Here is a 22,951-nt window from a genome sequence, read left to right on the forward strand (position 1 = left end):
GATTCCTCCGCACGCCCTCCGAGTCATTCCTCTCTCTCTCTCTCTGAGAGCCAACACTGCGCGGCAAGTCGACATTATCAAGTCCGCGCGATGTCTCAAAACCAATTGTGATTTGCAGCAGCGGTGTTTTTAATTACAGAACCAATTGTTGCCTCTCTAATGTGCGCATTCAATGCTCTATTACGGGAGGTTGTCATTTTTGTTTATAATTTCCAACAAGTTGAAATAATATTAATAATAGGACCCAGGACAGCCTCAAGGAGCCTAAAGTATATTGTTTCAACAACAACCCACAGAGGAGGCTCGTGAAGGACGCACAAGAGGAGGCTTGTGAAGGACGCTACTGGGCAGTTGGAGGCAGTCGCCCTCCAACAACAACGGAGGGTGGAGGAGCGACGCTCACAACAACGAGCGGAGCGCCGGGTGGCTAAAGCACAGCAAGTTGGCACAGTAGGGGGCACAGGTGGTGCATCAGCCAGTCATCTCGGTCATCTCAGTCAGTCGACCCGTGGCACCTGCTGGGTCTGCCCCGTGACCTCCTGCCAGCGGGCGTTCGACACTTCACGTTGCCTCAAGGTGCACATGGCCTGGCACAAGCGTCGTGGTGACGTCACCGCCACTTAGTGGTGAATGGCGATTGTTGTGTGTTTTTACCAAACAAAGTTTTAGGAAGTTAAATGTTTGTCGGGACTAAGGAGCCGCTTCTGATGTACATGTGGCAATGATGAGTTATAAACTAGAAACTGTTTTTATTTTACCAGGTAAGGCTCACGGAGCTACGTAGCCCTTTGTCAGAAGTGACCTGGCCACAGCTGACAGCTCAACCAAGCCGGCTTATCACTGCAGCAGCCAAATAGTCTAAACGCGTGGTGATGTTGATTCTAAATGTGGAGGGGAGAGAGACACGCAAACTCCAAATATACAGCAGCAGCAGCAGGCATCGTCAGGGTCGGGATCGAACCCACGACCTCCTGCACCAGGCGAGGTAGTCAACATCTCCCGGCCACCGTGGCGACCCCAATCTCTAGGGGGGGGCGAGCGGCTTTAGTTTGGGATGTCACGCGCGCTCACCGCCAACGCAGCAGCTCTTTATTTAATTATTAAACAGGGGCGTGGTCATGCTAATTAGCATAATGAAGGGGCGTGGTTATGCAAAATAAACCCTCTGGACGCAGGGCGTGGTTATGCAAATGTAGGTTGCCGAGCGGTGACGTCACGCGCACTCACGCGCCTCGTGGTCACGTGCGCCGGGTTTTTTTTATTGTTTGGCGACAATGGCGAAGGAGACGGAGGCGCTTCTGAGCGCCGGCGATGGCGGCAACGAAATCGGCCCCGACGGCGGCGACGACGAGGCGGCGCTGTCCGGCTGCGGCGCCTCGCCGCTGTGCAACCCGCGGCGCACTCCCCATCGCTTCGTGGTCCTCGTCTTCATGTGCTTCCTGGGCTTCGGTATAAGAGCGTTTGGTCGCGTTTACAATTGGTAGCGCGCATGCGCTCCCGCCGCTCGTGATTGGCTCGCGGGATTCAAAACAAACCCGCTCATAGGTCGGCGTCAGTCACGCGGAGGCCGGAGCGTTAACCTGATTGGCTGGGAGTGGGGACGCGTGTTTATGCGTGCTATGAAATATAACCCCCCTTCCGTGCGTGGCTAATTGCAATGATTTTTTTTTGCTTAAAGGAATTGAGGCAACGACCTCGCTTGCACCGAGCCGCGTGTTTGTCGACTGTAAGCCAAGCGTTCGACCAACGCAAGTCGAATTAACGTGGCGCCGCTGCGATAATCATAAAAGCAGAAGTTCTGGTCGCAACACTTCCGTAGTTGTCGCGAGTTCCCGTTGGGAGCAAGGCTAATCGTCGCATGTGGCCACTCCACTGCTGCGTGAAGGCCTCTAGGCCACCTCGCCATCATCGCCGTCCACCCCGCGGCCGCACACACACGAGCCCATTCCGTCGTCTTGGCGGACGGGCGAGAGGCCCCTTGGATGCGGTCCGTTCCTCGCTGGGCCCTCCGTGATTAGTCTGAACTTCTCGCGTCTCGTCCTGCTCGGCCACCCACTTCTCTCACACTTCTCACTAAGATCCATGGATGTCGTGAGCCCGCGTGTGTTCCCAATCCCTGGGCCTCTGTCTGCCCATCTACTGCCTCTCCTTGTACCTTTGTCCACTGCGTTCCCGCCATCGTTGTCAATGACCACGTTGCTGATATGTGGCAGCGGGTAAAGCATGTCACTGATTTTAAAACAATGTTTGGTGTTTTTTTGTTTGCTACGTTGATTATGTTACCTTTTTAATCGATTCCTCAACAATTGCCGGAGGGGTACAACTGGAGAGCACATCGGTGTACGATACCTCGGGCGGGTATCGAAGGTGGCCCGGGATGAGAAAGAGAAAATGTGTCCAGTGATTTTGGAAAACGGAACGGGGTAATACATGATGGGACAGAAAGAGGAAGACGTGGATGAAGCAACACACGCAGGCCACATACACTAACAGACACTATTTTGACTTAACAGGAGTGTAAGGCTTGGGCAGGACACGTTACTGGAAGATAAGCATGTGCATGTATGTTCAACGTCTATCGCACCCTACTCTGCCAGCCGTGCTCGTCGGAGGTGCGGGGGAAGGGCCGTCAGGTCGCTGCGATGGCTGCAGATCGTCGAGACTTGTAATGGAGTGGCAGCCCAAGGAGGGGGGACACGTCCAAGAGGACACGGCGGGGTCGTGTGGGATGGCGAATGGCTTTGCCGGTGTCCTTGTGCAGTTTCAGAATATTGATCCTGGAGAAATCCGATGAGCTGTGAAGCTCTTTCTCACAGATGTCCAGGAGGGACGGGTGAAGAAAGTTACAGGCGACAAACAACGCAAAAGATGATATGAGTGCGAAGTGTAGGAAAGGTGCGCAGATCATTAAAAGATAAATACATAACATAGGTAAAGAATGTAAGTTCAAATAGCGTAAGTATAAGATGATGTTGGGTGGGCGAGGAATGTTGGCTTTAGGCTAGCCGGGAACGTCTCCTTCGTGGCTGCTGTGAACTCAGTACTTTTGGCTGCTGGGCCATCGAACAAAGGCGGTGGTCACCGCATCGCGCGGCGCTTTCAGATGCGCTTCTGCGTCCGTCTGGAACGCTCTTCCTTACGATATTTGGAAGCCACTGGAGCTACGTACTTTGAAAACTAATTTCTTAAGAACTGCCTTTTGTGTTTAGTTTGTTGTCCTTCCCCCGCACCTCCGATTGGTACGGTACGAAAGAAGTTCAGTATACTGTACATACAAACGTGTACAGTAAGCCAGGACAGAAATGAGTGCTCTCCCGCTGATTTTTACTCTGTGAGGCTTCAGATCTTGAATACAATTAAGGAACTGGAGGTGAACTCGTGACACGATACCCCAAGGACATAAGTGTTCTTGCTGTTTGTTCACTATATTTCGAAATAACGCCTGTAACCATGTGATTCTTTAGCGTACACAATTTGAGTGGCGTCTTGCATAATCTCTGCACTTAAGGCAAACCAGGGAGCTAATGAGTAACCACAAGTTTCCAAATCATATACCGTTTGCACAGATACATAAGTTAATGGATGTGATATCATGATGGGGCATTTTCCCTCACATATATGTCGTGTTGTAAATAAGGCTGTTGAATGGTGAGTGACAATCACCCCTACATATATATAAGCCTTTTTCTTACCCAAGATGAACAACAACACGATTAACTTGTTATAAATGTGCGATTTTTTCCCCCTCTTAGGAAGCTACTTCTGTTATGACAACCCAGCAGCCCTCCAGACGCAGGTTATGCAGGTACATTTTTTTTTTACAATGTCCAACTGGGGTTGAAATTGTTTAGGCATTGGCGCTACAGGGTTCCCTTGGTTTACGGATGTGATGCGTTTTTAAAAAACACACGCGATTACAATGACATTTTGGAATGGGAATGGCTTTTCCCATTAATTGAATACTATAAATAAGGGATGTGTTTTGAGCAGTCATTCCAACTGTACTCCTAACCTTAAAATATACACCACGTACGGTGCGAAAGAAATTATACATATGTAGTGGTGATACGCGCTGGGTGTATATGTCGTGTGCCAGCGCGTATGTACGGGTGTGTGTGTGGTGACGCGCGCTGACGGGGAGGAGCAGGCATCAGTGCGCGGGTGGGGGTAGTGCTGCTGATTGGCTGTGTGCCGGTGACGCGCCCAGAGGGAGTGATCGGGTAGCAGCGCGGTGTGATTGGTCGGGGAGTGGAAACACGCGCTGAGCGGAACCGGATCGTAGGGATAGCGCGTGGGGATTGGGTAACTGAGGAGCGGTGCCGACGTTGAGGTCCGCATCCGCTCCGTCTCCCGGGAAGCAGGGGGCAGAAGTGGAACCATCTAAGAATGAAGACGAAGGTGCAGAGATAGAGCCCGGAGAGGAGAGTAGAGGAGAGTAATGGAGAATAGAGGAGAGTAAGGTATAAGTGTGTAGCCAGCGAGAGAGAACGGTCTACACGAGCTGAGTAATGTATAGTGTGTAGCCAGCGAGAGAGAACGGTCTACACGAGCTGAGTAATGTATAGTGTGTAGCCAGCGAGAGAGAACGGTCTACACGAGCTGAGTAATGTATAGTGTGTAGCCAGAGAGAGAGAACGGTCTACACGAGCCGAGTATGCATACGGTGTAGCCAGAGAGAGAGGAAGGTCTACACGAGCCGAGTATGCATACGGTGTAGCCAGAGAGAGAGAGATGCAAAGTCTACACGAGGCGAGTGGAGAGTGTAGCAGAGGCGCAGAGTCTACACGAGGCGAGAGAAGAGTGTAGCCGAGGCGCGGAGTCTACACGAGGCACAGAGAGCCAGCAGCACAGAATCCAGAGAGTCAAGAGAAGCGTAGGGTGAAGAAGAAGAGGTCACGAGTTGTACCGTTGTATGGTGACCGCATTGTGAAGAAGAGAGGCCACGCGTTGTATTGTTACAAGTCAAGATTTAATAAAAGAAGTGTGTTCCCGTCAAGGAGTTTCCTGTTGTCATTTTCCAATACTTCACATACATACAATGTTTTAATATAAATTGGTTAAATCGATAAAATCAATAACCAAAACTTTAAAACAAACTAGAGCAAAATGGACCATTTGCTAATTAAATAATAAAATGAAAATATCTAAATTAGTTATTTTCATTTTATTATTTTTCATCTACGTGACTTTACCGAAAGAACCAAAGAGTATGGATCCTTGCAGTCACGAAAACTTCAAATCTAGAATAAATACAAATGCTTGTTGGAGTTACATATTCCCATTGCACTGTTAGTATATGAAAGGCAACACGGGGGATTTTGTTTTGTGTGTGCATATTGTATGTGTGCTCACATTGGCTTGCTTGTGCGTGCTAGGACATGAAAGTGAACACCGCCTCCTTCATGCAGCTCTATGCCTGGTATTCGTGGCCCAACGTGATTCTCTGCTTCTTCGGAGGCTTCCTCATTGACCGCGTTTTTGGGGTCAGGTGAGAATCGCCATGAAAGGAACCCACATCCCCTGCTGCCCGTGTCCCCCCGCAGCTTGCCGTCACGTCTCTTTCCCTTACTTCTTCCACATCGAAAGAGTTTGCTTCTTTTCCCAACGTAGTTTATTTCAGAATACACAATTACGATCAACAGAATGTCATGAATGGCCTGAGCTGTACTTTGAATATGTTTGTATAAGCTTTGTCGCATATGATTTACCTTGATGTTTATGTTACCTTTACTCGGCCTGTTTTCTTTATCACGACCACAGTCTGTCAACATCCCAGTTGACTGCCTCGTTCAGCATTTTATTTTTCATCCACTCCGCCACTTCTCCTTCACCACCATTGTCATGTGATGTAATTTGTACATTTGTCTAAAGCAGGGCTGGGCAACCTATGACTCATGGCCACATCAGATCTACCACTTAGAAATAGCTTGCAAACGTAACTTATCCATCGCTGCAAGCATCTTTGCCGCACGATTGGGTCAAAAACAGAATATGTTTTGACCGTGCAGGACTGCGTTTATAATTCTAGCATGCCCCAGTCCCTTCTGTCATGGAAAAGGCCAATTTATGATCGGTCAACTTGCACATTAATTTTCATACTACAATTGGATAACAGGCATGTGTGTTTTTTTTTCTCCGATTAGCACGGTTGACTACGTATGATGCGAAAGAGGTTCCCCATATAAATACATAACCAAGTGTCATTCCAAGCATGCATGTCTCCATGCTTCTTTGCATACTCTCTTGAGTTTTGTTCCAGTTTCCACGTCGGCTTCGTTGTTTCCAATCTACCTGCCATAGCAGACAAAGTCCACTGATTAAACACTTCTCTCAGTGCATTGGTTCACTGCTTTTCATGGCAGTCTATTTTCAAATCTTGATGCAAGTGTATTTTAATTCTTGTTTCTTAAGATGAATTGTATTTTATATATTTCAGTTATTTTCCCAACATCAACGTAAAACAATTTCTAAATTCAATTGTCGTTCTCTCACAGGCTTGGAACAATTATCTTTGGCCTCTTTGTCTTCATTGGCCAGGTGAGTTCAGTGCCCCTGGCAGCGATCGCATTGTATATTCAAACACCGTTTCTTTAACTTTTATATTAACAAAAATGCATTTCCCGCAGATTAACAGTGTTGATCTTATCTCGTCACGTCTTTGCAACCGCTGCAGATCATCGTTGCTGTCGGAGCGTTAACCGATGCGTACTGGCTCATGGAGCTGGGAAGATTTGTCTTTGGGTAAGTGTGCTCATGAAGGGTGTCCTGGTAACAGAAGCATCTCAAAAAGGAAAAATATTTTCTAGACTTTTGACATCTTTTTGCCAGTATCAAAATGATGAAAAATAAGAAGAGGCTTTACCCTTTCTGGCAATAAAACAGGAGGTGTTAAGATGTTCAAACGCCAAATAGAAACCTTTTGCAAGGCATTAAGTCTCCATGATCACTGTTACATTGTTTTTTATAGCTTCATTTTGGTGATTTTTGCACACGACGTTGGTATACGGTGCTTTTTCTGGAAGACTTTGCTGTTTTTTCCTGGATTTTTCTGTTGCGCTTAGTCATTTTAAGATGTTTCTTGTTCATGTTTTTGTTTTGTTGCGGTCGCACCCGAGTCAAGAGCCGCATGGCTCACAGGGTTATACCTAATAAATGAAACTGAAACGCAAACAAACATTTTCTGATAATATACTCGTGCTCTGTGCTCTGTTACGTGTCTGAATTTCACAGTATCGGCGGGGAGTCTCTGGCTGTGGCTCAAAACACGTACGCGGTGAACTGGTTCAAAGGCAAGGAGCTGAACCTGGTGTTTGGTCTGCAGCTCAGCATGGCTCGATTGGTATGTTTGTGCGAGCTGGTCTTTGTATGCCGGTTAGCAGTGAGACTCAAAACGTATTTGGCCAGCCTCGGAACCACCAAAATAAATCCAGAATGGCAAGTTAGAATCGTGATGTATGTGTGTATGTTGAACTTTCGCACCGTACATAGCCAACAGTGCTAATCGGAGGTGGTGATGTGTTGCCAATGCTGTGGTGGACATGTGGACCTTTATGGGGACGAGGCTGGTACGACACAATCTTCGTAGTGCCACGCGTGAATGTATATATACATAGTTTTTGTATAACATCTTTAACAACTAACAACAATATGTATTCGTGCTTAGGACATCCGTGCCATTCTTATAATGCGACGTTACCACGAATGTGCTACAGTTACACCAATGGGTAGCCTGCCAACAGGGAGCGATGGGGTGGTTTTGGTGTGGATCCGAAGATCCAGAATGGCAGTGAATGGCATCTTTTTTACAAAGTGAAAAACCAACTTCTCACCCCAAGCTTTTGATGCATTGATACTGGCACTGTCTTTGTCCTGTTGGCCTTTTGGCGTTGTTCTCTGATCTCACACTGGTGAGACAAGGCCATGCAGAAGGCTGTCTCTGGTGTAGGCCAATCAAGACAATGCTGAGATTATCAGAGCACGTTTGTTTGCATGTTCACCACAAGTACGTGTGGTTAATGCAGACTGGATGCCTTGCAAAAGGTTTCTGTTTGGTGTTTCAACATCTTCACACCAGAAAGTATAAAACCTCTTCTTATTTTTCGTCATCAGGGGGCGATGTTGCTCTTTGGTTTTATCCAATGAAGTACTGTCTATGGATGATACCTCTGCACGCCATGTATATATTCAGGGCTGAGTGAGCGCTGTGAATTCAAATGATGTCTAATCTAAATCGGGATTTTTTTAATGAAATGGTGACACCTTTAATGGACACCTTCTATGTGTTTGCTTCTGCCTCCAGGGAAGTACAGTGAACATGAATGTGATGGGCATTCTGTACAACAAAGTGGCACAGACGTATGGGTCGGGTCACTCCTGCCTGGGCATTTCTCTCATGATCGGTAGGTGGTAGGCCATGCATCCCACCCCTCGGTTTTCTTCCAAGCAGCACCATCCAATGGCAAATCAACCTTTCTCGCATTCATAGCGGCTCCACATTGAACCAACAACACGCGTTTCGAGTGACGTTGCTGTTTGATTGCACGCTCCTGTTGCACTCGGGTGTGTTTTCAAAGACCCAGAATGACAGTGAATGCCATCATTTTTCCAATGTGAAAAAGCAACTAGGTTTGAGCATGGGGATTAAAGAGAGAATGCACTTCACAAATGTTTAACCAGTCTTAATATTTCGTGATAAATTGGAGATGGGCAATGCTGGGATTTTTCTATTGGACTTTGTGCTGCTGCTATTGTAAAGCACCATTTCACCCAGCACTGCTGCTGCCGAATGTGATGTGTGGGGTGTTGTTTGTGCTTGGATCTCCCTTCCTTCCCCCAGCGATCCATACCATCGACTTCCTGCCTTTGCTCAAAACCTTCATTTTATTTCCTCAGTCTGATTCACTGCCTCATTACATCAAATAAATACGCCCATTGTTTTCTGTACAACGGTCTCATTTGAGATGGTACATAAATGCACATTGTATTATATAGACTGACACAGAGAGCCACAGAATTAGAGCTACAGACAAAAACACGGAGGCCTATATATGCAGACAAACTCATGAACTTACACAGACCCACAATTTTGCACAGAAAGCAATAGAATCCCGCAGAGACCGATAGACTCACATGGAGACCCCCATAGACTTCCTAACCCCCTCCCCGTGTTGGTTATAGGAGTTTTTCAAATCGAGGCTCAGACTCTTCCTTTCTTTTCCGCTAGCCAACTGCTTCTATAAAATAAATACTGTTTTCCGTACGGCGTGTTGTGATGCGGTCCCATTTTAGACCCTACAAAAAAGAACGCGTTTGTGTTGCCTTGTGTTTGTGATATTGCGCCAGCGTCAGTCACCTGCCTCTTCTCGCTGGCGTGTGCGCTCATCCTGGGCTTCCTGGACAAGCGTGCTGAAAAAATCCTGCACAAGGAGCAAGGCAAAACAGGTGGGCTGCACTGAGCAGAGGTTAAATGTAATTGCGTCAAATATAAATCATGGTAGGAGATGAGGATGGTGCCGCGGTGGTGAGATGTTAACCACCTTGCCTGGTATGTAGGAGGTCGTGGGTTCAATTCCAACCCTGATGCCTGTATATTTGGAGTTTGCATGTTCTCCCTGTGGTTGCGTGGATTTTTCTCTGGGTCCTCTGGTTTTTCCTCGACATTTTGAATCGGCATGCATTTAGAGTATTTTGCTGCTGTAAATTTCCACGTGATAAGCCACTTCGTGATAGCTAGGTCGCTTCTAAAAAAGAACTACATCGCTCAGTGTGGGCCTTACACGGTAAAATATATTATTTTTATAGTTTAGATAACCCATTAATTTACAGAAAACACTTTTAACACATTCGTTAATAACAATGTCTTAAAAATAAAAATATATCGATTACGTTTTGGGCAATGGCCCTTCACAAATATGCAGATGGGACAATTACCCCACACATAGCCCCAACACAGCCTTATGTGGTGGCTGGCCTCGCTTGAACGCCCGCTGTGTCGTGCAGGAGAGGTGGTGAGGCTGACCGACGTCAAGGACTTCCCAGCATCGCTCTGGATGGTCTTCATGGTGTGCGTCGGATATTACGTGGCAGTTTTCCCATTCATCGGCCTGGGGAAGTACGTACTCCAAGAGCACACCCCCCTTACCCCCCACTGCCACCGCCTGCCACGTAACATTTTCATCGTCAAGAAAGCAAAGGACTTCGTTGGCAGTGGCGTACAAGCTCAAATAAAGAATATATTGGTTGTGAAAGCCTAATGATTAAATAGACACATTGGATGATGTAATGCTCTCCAACTGTGTCTTTGGAACTATTTCATTATCGATATGAAAGCCGATGGGCAAGCTGTGTAGGGCAATACATTTGCATGTTTGAGAGCGAAAACAAACCATTGGATTTTGTCAACAAGTTTTGGGCAACCCCTTTGATCAATGAGCAGTGACCAACGTGGTGAAGTATGGCCAAACGACCCCCGTGGCCAACACGACATGGAGCGACCTTCACCCAACAGTGGATTGACACAAAGGGCTGTAAATATTGTACGTGACGTGTGGGATGGTATTTATTTTACGTCACCCTGTGAGACCTTTAGGAGACCACGATAGTTCGTTTCCAAGAGTAACATGAGCATTACTCCCCTCGTTACTGATTCCCCCCCCACCCACCTTGTGCTGACCGTTTTTAGAGTTTTCTTTGAAGAGAAGTTTGGCTTCAGTGCCCCCAGCGCAGGAGCAGTTAACAGGTAAGACCCTGGTGAAGGTAATTTTTTATTTGTAATTTCACTCGTGTATCATGACAACTTTAACAATGTTGTTACATGTTTGAACTGGACAGGTGGCTCCGCTCATAGCACTGAATCCAGCACTGCTGAGATCCTGGGTTCGAATCCAGACGGTCCCCTTGGGTTAAACCAGATTCTCGCGTGCAGTGAGTTGATGGTCCAGTCACCAATAACTACACACATATACCAGTCCATCGCGTAAAGTCTAGTTATGCACTTCATTTTGGCAAAATTCCAGCTTTGGGAATAAAAAATATTAGTTTGGCTGTCATGCGACGAACATGACTGATGTGGCGGAGTGGGTGGGAAAGTGTTGCCCCATCTTCTGTGGACCAGAATAGCTCTTGAAAGGCTCTCAAAGGTAGCTCTTTGATGTCTGCTTTTGTGGGGCATTCCTGACGAGAAGGGTCGCAGTGCTGTGCGAGAGATGGAAATGGAATCTTCGTCCCGTGACACCGATGCTGATAGCGCAATCGGGATCCCATTGGGGGGTAAAAAGAAGAGGTTAAAGTAAATGCATGAATATTCGTCACTTTTCTACGATAGCTTTTTCCAAACAATTGCACGTGCATATCGTTTTCTATACGTGGCCTGTATTGTGTGTCTTTTGCATATCTTCATAAGCACATGGTATGTATCTTCTTGGTTCTTTCGGTAAAGTCACGTAGAAGGGAAGTAATAAAATAATAAAATTAAAACATAATAAAACAAATTCTCACGACGTTTCGGCTACAACGCAAGCAGCCGTCTTCAGGTGAAGAATGAGACACTGCCAAGCTAGGAGCTTATATATAAGCTGAGTTGGAGGTGGAAGAAGAAGAGAGCCTTAACAAAAGAATGTGCATATCAAGAGGAATTTAGCATATTCATGGGAAATGCGTAGGAGGTGGGCGGGGGGGTTTCAAAGTCATATTATGCCCATACATTATGCAGGATCAGCAGCACCAAAGGGAGGTGGGGGGGTAGCATTAACAAAGGGAGGGCATGTTAATAGTATGTAGAAGCAATTAAACATGTGAATGGGAAAACGGTGGCAGGAGATCCGCAGCGGAGCAAATAATGCATTCCCTGTGGAGAACACAAGATACACAGTCAATGCCAGTGAGTGGACTGCGGTCTGAAAGTCACCATCAACGTGAACAACAATCAGTTAAGATCCGAAGTGGTTTATTACGTCCTTCCAATGATTGCTGAGCCAGAATCCATCTTCTCGGTTGAAATTGTCTCTGTGTTTGTATATGTGGATCGCCTTTCCTATTCTGTGCACTCCTATCGTCTTTTCGTAACGTTCTGACCTGCCCCTACTGGACACCGGTGAAAAAGAGCTTAATAGCTCAACGGATTCCTCCAGTATAATACATATTCAGATTCTGTATCTGTTGGCTATCTATCTGTCTGTCTTGTGTATGTGTTTTGAGTTATGGTCCTTGTTGCGTGCGTCTGCGTCTTTGTGTTGCGTTGCCGTGCAGCATCGTGTACGTCATTTCGGCCCCCGCGTCCCCTGTGCTGGGCTTCATGGTGGATCGCGTGGGCAAGAACATCCTGTGGGTGCTCGTGGCCGTGTTGGCCACGCTGGGAGCTCACGTCATGCTCGCCTTCACCTTCTGGAATCCTTGGATCCCAATGGTGAGACCGCGTCCACACTCGTTCTCACACGCAAGCATGGCACTCTTATTCTTGGTTCTTTCCGTAAAGTCACGTAGAAGGGAAATAATAAAGTAATAAAAATAAAACATAATAAGATGAGATTTATTTTATTATGTTTTATTTTTATTATTTTATTATTTCCCTTCTACGTGACTTTACCGAAAGAACCAAGAAGATGATTCCCTGCAGTCACGAAAGCTTTAAATCGAAATTTAAGCATGGCACTCTTATTCTTTCGTATTGCCTATGAAGAGCAGCGGTGAGATATCCAGATGCACGTGATTGAGCCGTGCAATTGCTGTCTTGAGAGTTTGTGAATTGCAAATACCCCCCCACCCAATGACTTTGGGATCTATATTTGGGAGGGCGTGAAGTTGTGTACAGTCCTTGGGGGGTGGTGTTTGTAGCCGCAGGCACACACAGGAGCGTACACACACCAGTGACGGATTGCTTTCCACATCGAGCTGGAGAGCTGCCACTATATGGCAATATTGCGATTTATTGTACGATTATAAATTCCGTCGTAATCTTTTCGTCTGTTTAGCAAAATATGGATGGGTGACCTCCATTCATAAACAGAATGCTACGGAGCCACGTGGTGGCCAGCGCATTGGAGTAAAAGCGATTGTTGTGCTTAGGATAAGAACAGGATGTCTCATTTGCAAGAGTGACCTGGGGGATTAGTCTGCCAGTAAGGTGCAATGATTGCTACGTACATTCCCAATTGAGTAATTTTCAATTTTGTGAAATTTGATCCTGACGCCAGCACTTTTACTCAAGGCGACAGCAGAGCATCTTTAACGTTCACTGTGAAATGCCATGGCCCTAATGCATGGTGTGTGTCTTCCACGCAGAGCCTGATGGGAGTGGCGTATTCTCTACTGGCGTGTGCGCTGTGGCCAATGGTGTCGTTTATTGTGCCGGAGCACCAGCTGGGGACAGCCTATGGATTGTGAGTGTGGTGTTGGGATGTCGATGTTTTTTTTAAGTCATACTCTAGTTTGTACGATTTGAACACTATAAACGGTAACTCTGGTTAATTTAATGTACAATACCGAACGGTAAAGCTAAGCAGAACGTGAGCCTGGATAGTGCTTGGATGGGTGGGCACCGTGGGCAAGGGGCAGGCCTAGTAGGCGTTGGGGGAAGTTGAGGGGTCATTGCAGGAAAATCGATTGTTCGACATTCCCCACCACCACCTTAAGCTCTCTGACCAGCGTGGTAAAGTACGGTCAAATATGTCTGACAGCCCGCAAGGCGTGGGGAAGCCCCTCATCCAGCATTGGATTGAAACAAAATGGGCAGTATGTGTGAATGATATCGCAGTACTCGTCATGTTGTGGAACTTTTATACGGGGGTTGTGTGTCGTATCACGAGTAATGTCTTCTCGCTGTAAACTGTTGGGATTGTTTTGACAATCGCGCGTGCCTTGCTGCTGCAGCATGCAGTCCATACAGAACCTGGGGCTGGCGGTGATTGCCATTGCTGCCGGCTCCATCCTGGACTCGAGCGGATACCTCTTCCTGGAGCTCTTCTTCTGCATCTGCTTGTGCTGTGAGTCGCGCCGTCGAGCCGTGTGGGTGGCCAGCGCGTCTGTCGCACGCGTGCAGGGTGCAACGCGTGTGGGGCACAATGCGTGTTGGATAGTGTTGCAAAGAATCCATATGCGAGCTCGCCATCAACCCGCCGATCTAAGTTCAGTTCCCGGCCACTACTAAACGACAGTGGCGAGTGACATCCAAACCCCAAACCGCAATGACCGTGCGTGGTGAAGTATGGTCAAACAGCCTTCGTGACTAACACCGCATGGGAGCGGCCTTCATCTCGCAGAGGATTGGCCGAGGGTCTGCTAATTAATAAACTGCTCTTGGCTTGGATTTTTAATTCCCGAGTGGATGCGGTCAGGCCAACGTTTTCCTTCTCTCTCGTGTTGTAATGCCTTTCCCTTTGTCTTCCAGTTGCCTTGATCGCCACTGTTCTACTCTACTTGATCGACCTGATCAGAGGTGAGCACCTGTGCACACACCTAACGACCGGGGTGGCAAACTTTCTCCTTTTCAGAGCACCCAATAGGACTTTAAAGTTCCTTTTGAGGAGCTACACATAAAAAAAAACCACCTTAACTGTGCTTTGTGTTTAGTTTGTTGTCCTTCCCCCACACCTCCGATCTGCACGGTTGGCGATATACCGTCCGAAAGAAGTTCAACATTAACGTGCGTGTCAACCTTGCAGTGACAGTAGTGACTTGAGTGTATTAAAATTAGCAGCCACGTGTTGCCAGGTGAAATTCTCCTCTTGCACACCGATGAGGGCAACTAAGGTGCGTGCATATCGATGGGACGCTTTTGCCAGCATCAAGCTATTGAATGTTAAAGGAAAATACATAAATACAGCTGGTAAGATGTTCCAACACCAACAAGGCATCAAGTCTGCATTAACCACATGTGCTTGGGGTTAAAAATGCAAACAAATATTTCCTTACACAACAAGGGTCAGGATACGGGGTTTAAAAAAAAGGGGAAACGGGGTTTAAATGTTGCGTTCTTCCGTGCCACCATTCATAGTTGATGCACTCAGTCGTCCACCGTTTACTTTAATTGTGCACCTCCGATTAGCACGGTTGGCTACGTACGGTGAGAAAGACGTTCAACATGTTTTTCCAATTTTTACCAGCTAAGGCCCACTGAGCTGTGTAGCTCTTTTTCAGAAGCGACTTGGCTGCAAATAATAGCTCAATGAAGTGGCTTATCATGTGGAAATTTATAGCAGCCATATACTCTAAAACGCATGGAGGAAAAAAACCGGTGGACCGAGAGTAATATCCACGCAACCACAGGAAGAGTGAGAACACGCAAACCCCAAATATACATGCGTCAAGGGTCAGGATCGAACCCAAAGCCTCCTGTATATCAGGCAATGTAGTTAACATCTCGCCACGGTGGCGAGAACATACTTCACAATAACACCGGCTCCTGCAACTACGAGATTCCATGCGTGTGCTGGCTACGAGATTCCATGCGTCTCTGTTCACCGGGTGGGTTGCCGCGCGCCGCGCGCTGCGCCGCCGTGTGCCGTGTGCCGTGTGCAGACGGCGGCCTCAACCTCTCCTCCAGGGAAAGAGACAAGAAACGGGAGCTCGATGCGGCTGAGTGAGTACAACGTCTCTGCACGCGGTGCCACCAGTTGCCATGCACAGCATCCCCCAGCACAGAACAGCACTTTGTATAGACTCCGTGATGTGCTTTTTGACGTGAAAAAAAATACATTGTGTTTTAATGAAATAGTCATTGCTGCTCTCTTATGAGCTCAATACCAAATGTTAGTTCGTTTTAACTATGTAGTAGTTTATGGGAAGTGATTAAGCGTTTGGTTCTTGCGCTGCGCTATGAACATGGCAACTCGAGTTGGGTGCCCAGCCCATGGCTAACATCGGTGACCAGTGATATCTGAACTGGTCTGCAAACCATGTTAAGTTAGAAATAAAGAAAAATGGGTACACTTGAGTTACCATTAAAGCACCTAGTATATTGACGTAGGTGCTTTTGCATCCTTATACGTACCATTAAAAAATGTGTTCAATCTCACGAGTTCCAATATTGGAGCGTCTACTAACGCATATTGCATGCCGACTTTAATTTATCGTGGCAGCCCCACTTTTGAAGGCTGACTAATGCAGTGCGATGCCCTATTTGTGTACGGCATGCGTCCTGGCAGTAAATGACACCGTTTATCTCCTTGCTGGCTGTTTTGCAGCTGAGCGGAATATCCGGCGATGCCCCGTCTATATGTGAGAGGCATCTGGGACGACTTCTTTAACTTCTGCCGCTCTCGAATCTGGCTTTCGCAGCTTTAGGCTTGGCACGCTCTGTAAAAAGAAATCTTGCTTGGCAGATGCGCGCTTCTCCCCCGCTTGCAGTAGAATCAGCATGGCTGCCGTTTTACTTTCGGTAGCGACAGATCGGGGGTGGTCCCCGCTTGTGCAATTTTAAGATGTAAAATTTGTGATTTTGTTTGTTTATTTTACTTGTACAGATAATCCTACTGAGATACAAAAACACTTTTTTTCTAAGCGCTTATAATTTAAGCAAAAGCAATGCTTGGCTCGCTCTTATTTTATAATTGCACTAAATCTATCGGCGTGGAAAAATATAATATTTACATTACTTAAATTTTTTTATCGATTTGCTTTCATGCCTGTGTGGCTTTCGTGCGGCAAAGGTAGTGGGGTATGCAGGTTCTGTCGGGCGCTTTGCTTGCTTTTAATGCTCTTGCTGAATTTATTTACACCGCTGGCACACAGTGTTAGAACAACTCAATTTCTGTAAGTATCTGCATCCAGCAGTTCTCTTGGGCTGGACATCACAGTGGGTTCAGCGTTACAGCAATCAGAGGAACCAGGATCCTCTCCTTGTCACATAATAAGTGGGAATGAGATCTGGGAATGCACTCCAGGATAGAGACGATGGGAAGTTGGGTGCGGAAAATGGGATTTGAAAGTTTTAGAAACCAGGTTTAGGGACGCGTTTATGATTGCAATTTACATCACTATCGTTGATAGAAATCTCTTATCGATTCGCTCGGAATGCGCCCGATCTCATCAGATCGTGAAAACTAAACGTGATTTAGCCTTGATAGTGCTTCGATGAGTGACCACCATGCATACAACCGGTGTTGTAGGTTGCTACAGGGCTGTGTTGGCAGCAGAGGGCAGTGCAGTAAAAATCCATTGTACTGTACTACGTACGCTCCCAATGTCTGCTTCCCTTAATGGCCAACCCGCACTGACCAGCTTGGTGAAGTATGGTCGAATAACCCCCACAACCTACATGGTGTGGGGAAGCCCTCATCTGGCAGTGGATTGACAAAGGGGCTGAACGTGTACACCTGTTATCAGACCTTACAATGATATTGTCATTGCGATTCATTAAGTTTCACCGTTACGTTTGTAATTGATTCCAGGTCTGATGAAAACTTAGGGAAATGCAAGCACTTTCCATGCTGCATTGATGCACTTTGTAAAACCTGGGTCAAATGAATCAACTGCAATACCTCGCAATTGGTATTACAAGGGAATGGCCACTTGATTCAGTCTCATTTTTGGATTGCTCTGTTTACAATTGAATTTGTACTCATAAAGCATCTAAACATTTAATTGTGGGCATCCTGGGAGCTCTGTTGTAATTGAAATTGATGCTTAACGTTGTTACCATTGTAATTTACGATATGCCTGGTCTCTTTATAGGTTTTAAATGCTGCACTTAAATCTATTTGTTAATGGCCAACACCAGTGGCTCGGCGATTATGCGCACGCTCGATGAATGCTCGATGTTGGCATGCTTCGGTTTTACATGTCACCCAAAGTTGTACGCGTTGCTCATTAACGAAAGGTCGCCAGGTGGTTTAGAGGTCAGACCACTGAGCTGGCACCACTGAGATCCAGGTTGTCAAAATTGCGGGTCGCTGCCCGCCGGCGATTTAAACCGGGGGGCCCTCTTGTGTAGCGAAGCGACGGTGGTCTCAGCCTGCTCACGCACCGGCGACTTGACAAAGAAATCATGGCATTAAATCTGCGCCCGTACTTTATTCTAGTTTGGTGAGAATTAAAAACATTTAATTTGGCTGTCCTGTGACGCGAACATCACTTCATAGCAGAATGTGGGGGAGGAAAAATGCTTTCACCTCGTGTGGAACGGAGGTCACTAGAAGGCACTTGGGAAGTAGTTCTGTGACGTCTGCTTCCATAGGCCGTTGTCTGACATGGGGTGTTGCACTCAATGCTCTGCGTTGAATATCAATACATTATTCATGAACGCAGCATGATGCCAACAGCATAATTTGGAGTTACATTTGTTGACAAATATTTTTAAATGTTAAAAAGAAGTTCAAAGCACATATAGAAATAAAGATTTGTTACTTATATTTCTATTTCCATAACTCGTAAGATTGTTTCATTTTGCTGTTTTAAATGTTATCTTTTAATGTATATGATTCTTACAATAGCTTTACAAGGCATTATTCTGCATGTGCAATTATGTAAAAGAAAGCAAGAGTTCATGGTTGTTATATTTTAAAATTAACAGCTGAACGGGTTATGGGTCACTTGAACATTTTAATACTAACCCAATTACCATGTTTAATGTCAGAGATTATACAAAGTATTTCATTGTCATACTTTTATAAGGTTTAGTCATTTCAAAAGTACCACAATTAAATCGTATGATTGTGAATGGGGATGGTGCTGCTCCGTTTAACGCGTTCGAAATTCAGGATGGGGGAGAATTTGTATCGGGTGTCGTGCACTTGAAATATAAATGGCAAAAAGAATGCTATGATCGCGTTGACTGTGTTTGTCCTAACGTAGTCCGGCTCCACATGCCAAGGTAACAACACGCACTTCCCCAACCACATCCTCCCGCACTTAAAAACCCTCGCCAGCATGCGGCGGCGTCGAGCGTTTGTGATGTGGACTACCTCGCCTGGTGTGTAGGAATGCGTGGGTTCATTCCCGACCCTGACGTTTATTGAGTATTTGACTGCTATAAATTTCCACATGATAAGCCACTTCGTTGAGCGATCATTTGTGGCCCGTCGCTTCTGAAAAAGAGCTACATAGCTCAGTGGGCCTTACCTGGTAAATTAAAAGTAAAATAAGTTTAGTTTTTTTTATAAACAGTCTGTATGTGTATGTTGAACTTCTTTCGCACCGTACGTAGCCAACCGTGCTAATCGGAGGGATGGGTGAAGGACAACTAACCACAAAGCAGTTCTAAAGAAATTACTTTTCAAATTGCCTAGTCTTGCAAGCCTGTTGCTTTACCGATGCACATTTAACTTCACCTCCCTCAATCTTCAAACCCCTTTCCCTACTCATGTGCCTCGTGTGTTCTATCCTTCCATCCCCCCACCCACCCATCAATCCTGGAGGGCGAGGAGGGCAGAGCTCCGACGGCGTGAGAGCCAGAGGGATCTGACACGCCTGGGTCCTCGCTCGGCATTTGCGCTGCGCAACCGTTACCTGTGCAGGCTGGGTGCCCAGGTGAGCGACGACGGCATCGGGCGCCTTGCGTTCGTCCGTCTGGGTCGATGAGATGGGCCGGCGGGAAGGCGCTTCAGAGTTTCGCCATTCGAATCTGGCAGGCCGCCCCGGTTAATACTGCGGGTGCATCACAGTTGACGTTACAGATCCCGTGATGCCATTTGAAGGAGAGCAAGCCCTTGTTTGTCGGCATCATGGTCCCGTAATGAAACGTTTCTCGCCAATTACTGAAAAGAAAACGTAACTTTTTTATTTAACCAGCTAAGGCCAACACCAGTGGCGATTATCCGAACTGATCCTGTGCCTCACCTAGGTCGACTCAGCCTCAAATGAGTACCTGGTGTGATGTGTAAACATTGACATTGGGGAGACAAAGGCGGTCGGGCATGATGCTGGACACCCACCCCCTCGTGTGCCGTGCCGGCCTTCATAGGTGCTCGCCAACAGCACTTGCCCCAACAGTCTGTTAAGGCTATACGGGGAATCTTTGTATTTGTGTGCGCGTGTGTGCCGTGCAGCTTCCAGCTCACTACAGCCTGCAGTTGTCTTCCCTGGCTTGTCGGAGCGTGGTGAAGTAAGGAGCTGCCTTGCTGTCGGGACAAGCAGCCAGGTCTTGCCATCCGCCAAAGCAACGGTCAATGCACGGGCACTGCACTCAAGTGGCACCTTCACCATGAACCATGGAGCAGCCGTGTCAATGTCGTAACCATTTTTCGGTGAAAGTAGAACCTGGATACCAGCACAATTCCTTGGGAGCAAGGAGAGGTGTTGCTTATATCTGAAGTAGCGAACTTGTATCGGACATCGCCGTTGACCTTTCACCCTCACGAGTGTCACGGGAGGCATGCAGTGTGGCTCGTATCAGAAGTGTGCTTCTGTCCAGATTCTACTGCACCTCAGAGCTTGAATTTCCTTGTGAATTGTTTACAGTTGTGGTCTGTTAAGCTGTGCAAATCAGATGGACACAGGGTGTGGGGTTGTCGTCGGCTCTCGATTATTCTGGGGTCATGGGGGTGGGGCAAGGGACGGCTTGAACAAAACAAAACGGGGGATGCAAAACATAAGTGGTAAAAAAAAAAGCAATTGACGTGGAAATGGGGGGTCACAATTTGGCATATCTTTTGTTTTTGCTGCTTATTAAATTAATTGCGAATATACCGACATGTTTGAGGTGTTGGCATGGAATTTGCCCACCTTGTGAGCGCGCCCACACAGTGCGCGCCCACACAGTGCGTGGTTAATCCCCACTCCCAGATAATCTGCTAATCTGCCTACGGGACAATCGAGAAGAGTTAAGGTTTACTCCGCCGTGGAGTGGAGTACTAAATGCTTTGAATGTCTCTCAATGCAATTGCAGAGTGGTGACGTGTGTGTTTACAAACGTTGGTGCAACACGACAAACACGGTTGCCAACAAAGATTATATTCTTTGTTGCTGGAGTGCAATGAACACAAGTATTTCTGTCCATAAGAGGGTTGTTGTTTTATTTGGGTTAGATCGCGTAAATATAAATCACGTTAAACCGGCCACCACGCCACACAGCCAATTTACTACCACTACAGCACACTGGGTGTGTTGGAGAGAAAATAAAAAATGTTGTGGATTTACTCTCCAGCACACCAGTGTGCTGTTCCAAGCCATAATAATATTGGTCGCGAAAGCCTGTGTGTTAAGTATTTCTGCTGCGTTGGCATAGTTTACTTTGTCATGAGTTTTTAAGTACATAAGCTAAGCTTTAGACTTGTTTGACTCAATCACTTGTGAGTAGACACTCGTAGTCAATCAACTGCCATTTTGCCGACTGTGGTGCTGCCTACACTGGCCTTTTCACCAAAGTATTTAAAAATGTCAGTCCGTCTCTGAACTCTCACGACCACTATAGGTGCTGTTGGGTATGCAACAATGCATTATTTAAATCGACAATTTTAAATGTGATTCCTCGTGCATAGTGTGAATTGGGTTTCCCCATTTACCCTAAACATAAGCAGCATATTCGGCCTACGAAGCACAGCCGAGCCTGGAGAGCATTTGAATGGGTGACCACCACTCCTCTATACAACCACTCATCTTTACAACAGCTGCTGCAGCCTGCTGGGGGGGGGGCTATGTTGTGGGCAGCAGAGGGGTCCCTGCCGCCAAAACCGTTGTACTGTACTATGCTCCAACGTCCATGCTCCCCCACTTCACCAGGCATGGTAAACAACACCCATGAGCAGCGCAGAAGTGGGGTGGCCATCGTTAAAATAACTGTTTGATGTTCAAAAATTATTTGCTAATCTTATTTACACAAGGGGTCTGAAACATCTCTACAGAACCAGAGAACGAAAAATGTGTAAGTTAAAAGATGCAAGCCAAGACGAAAATAATAACGTTGAATATTCTATACATTTTGAAACGTCGCCCCCAAATCCACGATTCAACGCATGGCTGGGCGCAGTGAATTGTTGCACGCCTCTGTTTTTTATTGCCATGGAGCGAACACTGCAAGGGTGGGACACCTTTATAGACACGGCATGACAACACTAATCGGTGCGACTACAAGCCTTGTAATTCACCTCTTTACCCCCATACATTTCATGGGTGTTTGTTTTCTCGCCGATGGTTGTAAAGCATTAGTAATTGAGTACAGCGCGCGTCCTCGGAATACCAGGCTAATTAATTTTGTCCATTCGTTTTTAACAAAACCCCTTCATTACCATGACGACTTCTATATTTCTATTGCTTACATTACATGCAACACAATAGAAGCAAGACAAAAGGGAGGCAGACAAAAACGGCATTGGAAACCACAGGGGGAAAGCTACGAGACAATTCTGGAATGCACACAACCCGACGCCGCTGGGACTGCACTGCCCCCCCCCTTCCCGTGCAGTGTGGGCGACGAAGCAAACTCGGTCCGTTCGTCAGTGACGGTGGTGGCCCTAAATAGACAACGTAGACAACAGGCGACGTGTTGTGCAATGGGTCCCTTTGACAGCGCACGTCCATGTCGCGTTGTCTCCAACTCCACTCTCTGGCCTATGCGCTGCAAAGGGCCATTAATGGACGTCTGTGAAAGAGCTTCACAGCTCATCAGATTCTTCCAGCAGTCTAAATGAAGGCCACAGTGCTATCGACGAATGTTGAGCTTTTGTTTTCGTTATCCGTGCTTGTGCACCAGTTGCCAAAGGCAGCGTCACTAACAGCGAGAGAGAGAGACAGCGTCGCTTTGCGTGCTGTTCGGCGTTTGAGCTTGGCAAGTGCAACTTAACAAAAAAAATTCTCCTTGAAATTTGGTTGTCCCCACGAAAGCGCCGCTGCCTTAAGCGGGACACGGTGTTAGCTGCACCCAGTACCGAGGGCACGACTGTGCAGCCGTTCATTTGGAGAGTGTGCGCTGCCTCAAATGGCTTTACAACCGCAGTCCTTGGACGTGCCCAGAGAGGACTGTGTAATGCAGCACGTTGTGACGGTAGTGTATGCGCACTGGAGTTTGCAATGTTTTAATCTT

The 22,951-nt window shown here is 46.8% G+C and overlaps 1 protein-coding gene across 2 annotated transcripts; it reads left to right on the plus strand.

Moving 5' to 3' along the window:
* Window positions 1–1,248: 1,248 nt before the first annotated feature.
* On the plus strand, window positions 1,249–22,928 carry MFSD1 (major facilitator superfamily domain containing 1). Of its 2 annotated transcripts, XM_078878738.1 has the most exons (17): window positions 1,249–1,449; window positions 3,753–3,805; window positions 5,376–5,488; window positions 6,495–6,537; window positions 6,674–6,741; window positions 7,231–7,339; window positions 8,300–8,399; window positions 9,343–9,441; window positions 10,000–10,111; window positions 10,682–10,738; window positions 12,247–12,403; window positions 13,279–13,376; window positions 13,867–13,979; window positions 14,384–14,431; window positions 15,514–15,574; window positions 19,350–19,461; window positions 19,980–22,928. In XM_078878738.1, the coding sequence occupies exons 1-17, from the start codon at window positions 1,275–1,277 to the stop codon at window positions 20,037–20,039; spliced, it is 1,578 nt and encodes a 525-aa protein (XP_078734864.1). In that variant the 5' UTR covers window positions 1,249–1,274; the 3' UTR covers window positions 20,040–22,928. The 2 variants fall into 2 exon arrangements, with proteins under 2 accessions (XP_078734864.1, XP_078734863.1); XM_078878737.1 differs by lacking the exons at window positions 19,350–19,461; window positions 19,980–22,928 and adding an exon at window positions 16,179–18,749.
* The last annotated feature ends 23 nt before the right edge of the window (window positions 22,929–22,951 follow it).

This window comes from Lampetra fluviatilis, chromosome 51 (assembly GCF_964198595.1).
Source record: "Lampetra fluviatilis chromosome 51, kcLamFluv1.1, whole genome shotgun sequence".
NCBI lineage: Eukaryota > Metazoa > Chordata > Hyperoartia > Petromyzontiformes > Petromyzontidae > Lampetra > Lampetra fluviatilis.